The 9,405-nt window shown below is 45.4% G+C and overlaps 1 protein-coding gene across 1 annotated transcript; it reads right to left on the minus strand.

Annotated features, from left to right (window-relative positions):
• Positions 1-445: 445 nt before the first annotated feature.
• On the minus strand, positions 446-7,462 carry LOC119323112 (nicotianamine synthase 1-like). The gene is made up of 2 exons (XM_037596689.1): positions 6,952-7,462; positions 446-1,238 (listed from the first exon to the last, which is right to left on the minus strand). The coding sequence occupies exons 1-2, from the start codon at positions 7,390-7,392 to the stop codon at positions 711-713; spliced, it is 969 nt and encodes a 322-aa protein (XP_037452586.1). The 5' UTR covers positions 7,393-7,462; the 3' UTR covers positions 446-710.
• Positions 7,463-9,405: the final 1,943 nt, after the last annotated feature.

Consider the following 9,405-nt stretch of genomic DNA (forward strand, 5'->3'; position numbering starts at 1 on the left):
GGACTGGTCAAAAGGGACGGTGTACGAGCTCAATACGTGCTACAGTGACCATATAATCACGTCTTGTCGTATATAGTGACCGTATTGCATGTATCCCTAAGTACGGTGACTGAAGTGAGCAGATGGAGCAAAGACAGTGACTTCCGATGCATTTTACTCTTTAATCTAATTGTGATTAGCTAGCAGTGGCGGACCTAGCCCATTGTGCCAGGGTGGGCCAGCAACGATACATATACATTTTTTTCTATTATTTTTTAGCCTTTCTCCTATGGTATAAAAGTTATTTTCAAATCTCAGGGTGGGCCGTGGCCCACCCTGGCCACCATCTACCTCCGCCACTGAAAGAATCGTTGGCTGCATAGCACTGCTCTTTCAGTTTTTCTTATTACTCACTCCGTCCTAAAATAAGTGTCTCAACTTTATACTAGCTCTAATATAAATTTATATTAAGCTTAAGACACTTATTTTGAGACGGATGAGTATTTAGCATTGCACTTCAAATCACACATTATTTCTCTTATTACATACCATTACTTCGGGTACAAATACAAGTAGTACTACATGTAACGTGCGTAAATTAACTCCACAAGGCAGAACGCATCTCTCTTTCAGGCACAAACATCAGAACACACACGAGTAGGAAATTTACCACGATCGCAGGCGACAGAATGACGAGTTCACGACAGATGATCAGCACGCACATTTTGGAATCAAAAGGCCAGCTCTTTGGTGGCCAGCTCCTCGCTCTTCTCAAGCGCGCCCGCCTCCATCTTGGTGGAGAAGCTGCATGGCGGGCTGACCAGCGGCACCGCGCCCCGTGCGTGCGCGTCTCCGTTCTGCGGCCCACTGAGCTGCGCGTCGACGGCCTTACGGGCGACGATGACAGAGTTGATCACCTCACCTTCGGGGTGGTGCACGGCCAGCACCTCGAACCCGCCCCGCCTGATGTCCTCCGGGTCGACGATGGGGTACAGGAAGCCGCGGGCGCCGTGCGCGCTCCGCACGACCAGGGACGCCCCCTCCAGCATGTGCGCACCCAGGTGGGCTATCACCTTGGCCTTCTCCTTGGCCGCCATGCCGACGAGCGCGGCGAGGAAGACCACATCGTACGCGCCGAGCTCCTGCGTGTGGAACTTCATGCGCGCGCCCACGCCGTCCTCGCTCGCGCCGAACAGCTTCCTGGCGCGCTCGTTCGCCGCGCCGCACAGGTCGTAGTTGTCGAACTGCGCCTCGGGCAGCACTACTAGAGACATGAGTTTTAGCCACCAAGATGATCGGTTGCTAAAGGTACAAAATTGGTGGCTAGTGGTCTATTGGTACCAACACTACTTGGTCGCTTCGTGGTGGCTATAGTCTAGTCGCTATAGATATTGAGCGACCAACATTGAGAACCCTGGTCACTAAATGTCATACCAATAGCTACCAACCAAATCTGATGACTAATGGCATCTAGGGACCAAGGGAGACTTGGTGACTGATGACATCTAGAGACCATGGACGACTTGGTTGCTAAAAATGTACAGCGACCATGTACATGGTTAGTGGCTAGAGATATCAAGTGACCAGCCAAGGCTTGGTGACTAAAAGAATGTAGAGACCAACTACATGTTGGAGACTAGACATCTTTTGTAACCAAAAAACTATAAACCTTGGTAACTACAGGCATGAGAAAGCAACTATATCATAGGTACAATATATTGTCACACGTTGACATTTGCAGTATGCAAGAAATCTCAGAATTTTAGACATTTGGCAGTTCAGAATCAACATTCAGAAGTTCAAAATCAACATTTGTAAACTTATGATCCAAACATTACATGCTAAACTGAATTTTGTTTTGCAAGTAGGAAATACCACTCTAGCATTTGCAAAGTACAGTACCACGTTTAGTACTGATCTGAACATATGATCCAATCAGTAGACCCCAATATGATCCAAACATTACATTTAGCATTTGTACACTGAATTTTCTTTAGATCCAACTAGTTTTCTCTTCTCAGTCTTTAGCGCGAGTATTGCTTTCCGCTGCTCCTCCATGGTCATCTCCTATATAATGGTGGCCAGAGCACATGTTATTTCATTAACAACACCAGACATAACAAACATCAGAAAGAATGCAAGCATGCCAATAAACTAAGCTAGAGACACCAAATTGCCAGTCACTTGATCAGCTTTGCCATAGCTCAGAAGCTCAACAACATCACAGGAAGAAAAACTGCACACATACACAGGAAATACATTTGTACGTAGCTAACTCTGAATCACCTACCTACTTTGCCACCTACCTACTTTTAATTTCTACTATACATTTGTACGTAGCTAACTCTGAATCACATTATTCTCCAACTCCCATGGGTCGAAACCAATAACTATCCAATTGTCCACCAAGAGACACCGCTGGATAATGAACTAACGAATCGGTGTGAAACCAACATTAAGGAACATGGTCAGGTCAGGTCTAGCAAAAGTAAACAGACTGCATACGTGATTACATCAAAGACTTGAGCTAATGTACGTACACTTAATATTATCAGCGTCGCAGCAAACTAATCAAATAAAAATGAGCGCATTAAATTAACTTAAACTGGTGTTAATAACCAGAGTGCATGGGTGGTGGCAGAACTCGACTAAGCGAGAGTAAATGTGGTCAAGAGAATTCAGTCAGATAAGTAGATTGATCTGGCATTTTGAAGAAGCAACGGGGTGGATCTAGGTGCACCGGCACACCCAAAAATTCAGAGGCCAGTAGTGTTTAAGGCTAGCTAATCGTCAATGAAGAAATGGCAAGTTAACTAGTGCCAAGCCGTGTCATTCGCCCAAGACGAGAAAGACAAGCTTGTGTCGGGGATTAACTAATAGAATGACTAGGTAAGGCAGACAATTAATGGGCAATGCAATGTGCCTTTCTTGAGATGTGGTAGCAGGCACGAAAAGCAGGGAAAGTGCAGCATTGAATCGTGCCGGCCAGGGGAAAGCACTGCAGGAGCGTGTTTGGTTGGTGAGGTAAACAACACAAAATAAAGCTAGCAACCTGATCAAGAATACCTGGACCCTCCATCCGACACCAGAGAGCCTGTGATTCACAAATTTGGACCATCAAGATTAAGATCATGAAGAAATTTGCCAAATCACATAGTATTTTGATTGTTTGAAGCAGAGGCAAACTGATCATACCATTTCCATCAGAAGAAGAAGTTGGAGCAGATCTATATCCTGGCCTCAAATGATTGTTGAAAATGTATACATGTATTACTAGCTATACTCACAGGCTTGTTACTCTCTAAATCATACCATTCACACTCAAATAAAGCAACATGTCGATCATTGGGGTAATCCAGGACATATATATTTTTAAGAATACCATAATATGTGATATTTTTAAGAAGAATATGGTAGTCGTGTGTCTTCAACCCAGTTAATTTCCCATCTTTACTTATACCTTTTGATATATTTGCAGCAAATCCATCTGGGAAGCAAATAGATTCTAGGGATTGCAGAAACTCAAGTTTCTCATCTCTGGTTAATGTGTACCATGCATGATGCTTTTCTACGCTACTTCCCGTATCATTCAAGTGTAGATCTGCTCTGATATTCATGTCTTCTAAGTCCTTGCGGGCCTTAAGTGTATCCTTGGACTTGCCATCTATGTTTAATAAAGTCCCGAATAAGCTCTCACAAATGTTCTTTTCAATGTGCATGACATCAAGATTGTGTGGCAATTTCAGATCCTTCCAATATGGTAGCTCAAACAAGATGCTCATCTTTGTGAAATTTTTCCCTGGCATGTCCTTTGAAGATGCCTTTCTTTTCTTATTTCCAGGGTGTTTTCCTTATTTGAAGCCCTGGAGATGATCTAACTTCTGCAGCAATTCAAAAATGTCTTTCCCAGATAGTTGTTTTGGTGGCAACGCTTTCTCTTTCTTACCATTGAAGGCCTTACTTTTGCGCCACCTATGGCGAATAGGCAAGTAACTCCTATGGCCTAAGAAACCAATTTTGCTTCGAAGTGGTTGCGAATAGGTTCCATCTAGGCAAACAAGGCATGCCTTGTAGCCCATTGTAGAATACCCAAATACTGAACCTAGTGCTGGAAGGTCGTGGATAGTCCATAGCAATATTGCACGCATATTGAAACTACCTCCTTCAATAGCGTCAAAAGTAACAACTCCTAGATTAAATAATTGCTTTAGTTCTTCAACCAATGGCCTCAAATACACATCAATGTCCCTTCCCGGTGACTTCTTCCCAGGGATCAATAATGTCATGAGCAGGAAGGGTTCTTTCATGCTTCTCCATGGAGGCAAGTTATACACAACTACAATGACAGGCCACACACTATATGAGCTACTCATAATTCCAAATGGGTTGAAACCATCGGTGCCAACCCCGAGCCGCAAATGGCGAGGGTCTTCTTCCAGCCAGGGATATTTCTTATCCATATGTTTCCAAGCATCGCCATCCGGAGGACCCCTCAACACATTTGGTTCGACAACTCTCTTATCCCTATGATAACGCAAATCTGAAGCTATTTCCTTGTTCATGAACAGCCGTTGTAATCTAGGGATTAAGGGAAAGTAGCGCAACACTTTCTGAGGTACTTGCTTCCCCTTGCCCTTCTGTGTCTTCTACCTCGATTCCTTACAAACTGGGCACTCATCCTTGTCCTCATGCTCCTTCCAGAATAGAACACAATCATTTATGCAAGCATCAATACTTTCATAACCTAGCCCTAGATCTCTCAACATATTCTTTGCTTCATAGTACGTGGCTGGAAGCGAGTTACCGGCTGGCAAAGCCTCCTTCTGAAGCTTGAGTAACATGTCAAAAGATTTGTTGCTCCAATGGTTAAGATCTTTGAGGTGTACCAGCTTTAAAACAAAGGATAGCACCGAGTGGCCTTTGCAGCCCGGGTATAGCTCACGTTGTGAACTTCTCAGCAAGCCGTCAAATCTGGTCGATGACTCATTGGGCTCCGGAATGCTACCTCCAGCAGGATTATGGTTCTCTTGCTCGTCAACCCCAACCGTGGCTCTATGGGTATCTCCTAGCAGATCTTGGACCATATCAAATCCATCAAAATCATCAAGATCTTCCTCATCTTCAAGTGACTCATCAACTTGGTCTTCATCATTGCTAACTTGTTCTCCATGGAATATCCATTTTGTGTACGAAGTTTGTATGCCATACAATAACAAATGGGTTCGAACTTGACTAACACTCTGCTGACTTATATTCATACAAGTTTCACAAGGGCAACGCATCTTATCATTGCCGCTGTTATGTTGACAAGCAGAATCAATGAATGCATTCACCCCTGAAATGTAATCACTTGAAAACCTATCAGGCAACCTCATCCAACTCTTATCCATACTATATCTTTTCCTGCACAAGCACTCTACAAGTGAACCAAAGTACTAGAAATGTAAAATATAACAACATAACCACATTAGCTACAAATCATTATATCTGCCGGTAAACACCTCAATCACGAAAGGAATCAGGCTAGCTATGTCAATCATTTTCAACCAGTCCACCCAACATGATAAACTAATTGATCTACTGAATTTCGGTTAAATCAGGCTTATATTTATCAAAATAACAATCCTACAGTACCCCATATATATGTCACATTGCCACTGTATTTTCAAAAGAAAACTTGTACTTTATCAAACTAAACACGCAGCTTGCTTATGTAATTATTTTATATGCAGTAACATTATACTAAAATTTAATATCACAACAACAGCAGCCATGGAACTCTATAACTTTATACTAGAATTGTATACAAAGACAGTCTTCAAATATTATACTACAACATTATACAAAGACAGTCTTCACAGAACAGTATTTGAAGATAGTCATCACAGAACTGCATATCCTTTCTAAACATTGTACTACTAAAATATACTACAAGTCCTGATGTTGTAAGTATCAATATGCAGTAACATTATGCTGTATATTTTACTACAAGCAAAACCAAGACTATATGTATATTATGGCCCGGTTGGGCACGGCAGTATTGCCATTATTCTACTACTCTGGTTTTGAAGAGGATAATCTAACTCTCAGTATTGCCATTATTCTACACAACGCATCAACCGGACCAAGCCAATATTGACATTATATTCAAATCACATAACCGAACTCTACATGGTAGGCCAAGCCAGTTTCCAAATCACAAACGGTAAGCTACATGTATATTTTACTTACACATTTCCACAAACACTTGAAGTGCATGATCTAGCTATCAAGTACTCCAAGGAAATTAATGGAGAGACACAGGGAAGGAGGCAAGGACAGAGAGGAGATCAGTCTTACGGGTTGAAGCTTTTTCTGGTGTTGACGGTGAGAGCGAGATCTCGTTGGCGAGCTTGGGGCGTCGGTTCCTGCAGAGCTGGTTGGGGTTGGGGAAGGAGGAACCCTAGGCGCCCCTTCCCTTCGACCACGCGGCCGTTGCCGCCGCTGCTTCACCTCCCCCACGCAGCCGAGCTGCCACCACCGCCGCAAGGGACAAGCCCGCCGCTGCCGTCGCGAGGAACACGCCCGTTGCCGCCGCCATCGCGAGGAACACGCCCGCCGCTGCCGCAAGGAAGAGCCCCCTCTCTTCTGCCGCGAGGAAAACGCCAGCCGCCGCGGGGAGCGCGCCCTCCGCCTTCCGCCGCCCCCTCCGCCGGCAGGAACGAGTCAGCCACCAAGGAACGCGTCGGCCGCCGCCAGGGATGTCGATCTGATTTGGGGGATTTGGAGAGACGCTAGGAAGGTGACTTGCCTTTTTGCATATTAGCCCTTGGTTGCTATTTCTCCACTGGATACAAAGTCGTGAGGGTACAACACATAGGCCTATGGTGACCAAGGAACTAATTAGCTGGTTGCAATTAGTACATCTTCAGCCACCAAACCGCTTGGTGACAAAATATCTGGTGGCAAATGATATATTTTCTTGTAGTGCAGGTGGTGCGCGGCGAGGACGAAAGAGCTGAACGGCAGCGGGCCGGAGCCGACGAAGGCGACGCGCGCCGGCGCGATGCCCGGCACGTGGCGCGCCAGGAGCTCGTACTCCAGCCTGCTGAGGTTGACGTAGTTGCTGTAGTAGGGGAAGCGGGCGAGGTGGTCGAGCGGGTTGTCGAAGGTGGCGAGCAGGTCGGCGTAGTGCGCCTCGAGCTTCCCCTCGGCGGCGGAGCAGAGGCGGATGAGCGCCTCCCGCATCCTCTGGTGCTCCGGGCTGAGCTTCGCCACGTCGACGGGGCTCGGCGGGACGCAGGCGGTGACGAGGTCGGTGAAGAGCCTGTCGACCTCGGGGGACGGGCTCAGCGACGGCAGCTCGGCGATGGCGGACTGAAGACCGGCGATCTTCTCGATGAGAGCAGCGACCTCCTTGTTCTGGGCATCCATGTTATGATTGCTTCTTGGTGACCGGAAGAACTCTGGGAGCAGGAGAAAATGTGTGCCGCTGAACGCTAGAGCTGCTCGATGAGTTCTGAAATGTATGCATGGGCGTATATGTATATATAGCAGTGACGAGACTTGTTGTGTTGTGCGCGATTTCACGCCGGCCAGCGGCTGACGAAAAAGACGCTTTTGATTGTGCACGCTTCACGCATCCATGGCCAGGCGGGTTTCATGCCTCTCCTCAGACTTTTACGTGTTTGAAAGTACGGAGTAGTATACAATCTTAATCTTCATGCCGCTATGATGAAGTTGACAACATTTTATAGTATCCATGAAGATTGCGTTCGTCCAGTTTGGGTCCCTCGTGGGGGTCTCCAAACATGGATGAGGACGGCAAGGTTTGAAATACCGATGTGAGACAAAGCGGGATGGGAGATTCTCGCCCAGTATCCACGGAGGAGCTCGCCCAGTTCATACACCTTTTGGAGATTCTCATGCACTTTGCCATCAACCCTGAGATTGGAGACAAAGCGGGATGGGCTTGGCACGAGTCTGGGATCTACTTGGCTGCCTCGGCATATAAGATGTTTTGTGAGGGGAGTATCAGGTTCGAGCCAGCGGCGGCTATTTGGAAGAATGGGGCACCTCTTGCTTGCAAGATCTTCATGTGGCTCGCGATTCAAAACAGGATCTGGACCTCCGATCGTAGGCTAAGGCAAGGCATGGCCTGCAAGAGACTGTCTCCACTTGTTACCTGTGTGATCAGGAGGAGGACATGGTGGATCACCTTATGATCCAGTGTGTCTTTGCGCGACAAGTCTGGTTTAGATGCTTTTCCATTGAAAGGGAATCAACATTGATCTGTCCCCCAAGCATCAAGATAGGCTTCAACAGTGGTGGATGAACTCGCGCAAGCAAGTCAGTAGAGTGGACAAGAAGGGTTTTGATGCGGTTGTCATGCTGATTTGTTGGACGTTGTGGAAGCAAAGGAACGCCAGGGTGTTTCAGTCAGGCCCCATTTTAGATGAGCTCGCTACGGTCAATCTGATTTTTCAGGAGCTCTACCTATGGAAGCTGGCGGGAGTAGTAGGAGTTCAACAGTTTTGTGAGTAGTCCGCTTCATGTATTGGAGGGGTTGGGTGGGATCGCCGGCTTGTGACGATCTACCATGTAATCTTGTACATATATTTCTCCCTTCTATAAAGCTAAGGTACGCCTTTGGCGTACTCTCAAAAAAAAAAGAAACCGATGTGAGATAAATTTCTCAACTCACTCAAATATCCGAAAATTTGGAAAAGTTGAAAATTCTTTTGGAATCTGGTCTAACGAAATTCACTTAATTTGGAGGGATTTTGACTGAAACTGAATTTGGATTGAAATTAGTTTGTATATAGGCCAAAAAATGAGGTCATAAATATTTTGACACCCACTAAAACTTTCGGAGATTTTGTTGAATTTTTTATTGGATGGCTCCATTGAGAATACACTACTGCCCATTCTAAGAAAACCTTCATAGGAGATAGCTCACTAGTGGTGTTCCCGTAGTGTGGCGTGTGCCAGGTAGGGCACATCACTGATAAGGGATTCAGGGCACGTCACTAATACCCACGAAGAGTTGGAGTAGTATATGTAGCTTCGAAGTTGTCTTGGATTTTGGGCTAGATACTCACTCATCAATGTTTGTGTGTGATCATTTATTGGAGTATCTCTTGGCATACTTGTATTTCTTCTGTGTATCCTTATGTCTCTGATGCCTTTTGTTTCTTTTTATCATCCTTATTTATTCTTTATTTTCAAGGAGATTGGTTTCTTCTTTTGGAAGGTTCTAAACAATCGGAAGCTAAATGTTAGGGTTTTCACAATTGTAGCAATACCTCTCATAATTGCTAGATCTTGAATCATTGTTTCTTGACCTTGAGTGGCCTTGGTCCTTGCGCTTGAACTTGTTCTTGGAGTAGAACTTGTTGAAGTTGCAGACCATGAAACTAAGTTCCTCACTAGTGACCTTCACTTTTT

The sequence above is a fragment of the Triticum dicoccoides genome, chromosome 6B, assembly GCF_002162155.2.
Source record: "Triticum dicoccoides isolate Atlit2015 ecotype Zavitan chromosome 6B, WEW_v2.0, whole genome shotgun sequence".
NCBI lineage: Eukaryota > Viridiplantae > Streptophyta > Magnoliopsida > Poales > Poaceae > Triticum > Triticum dicoccoides.

Bases quoted from the DNA above. Each gene is read 5' to 3' on its own strand.
- LOC119323112 (XM_037596689.1), bottom strand. From the start codon at position 7,392: ATGGATGCCCAGAACAAGGAGGTCGCTGCTCTCATCGAGAAGATCGCC. The intron at 1,239-6,951 runs CTGCACTACAAG...TCTCTAGTAGTG, and splicing joins TCGTCCTCGCCGCGCACCAC to CTGCCCGAGGCGCAGTTCGA.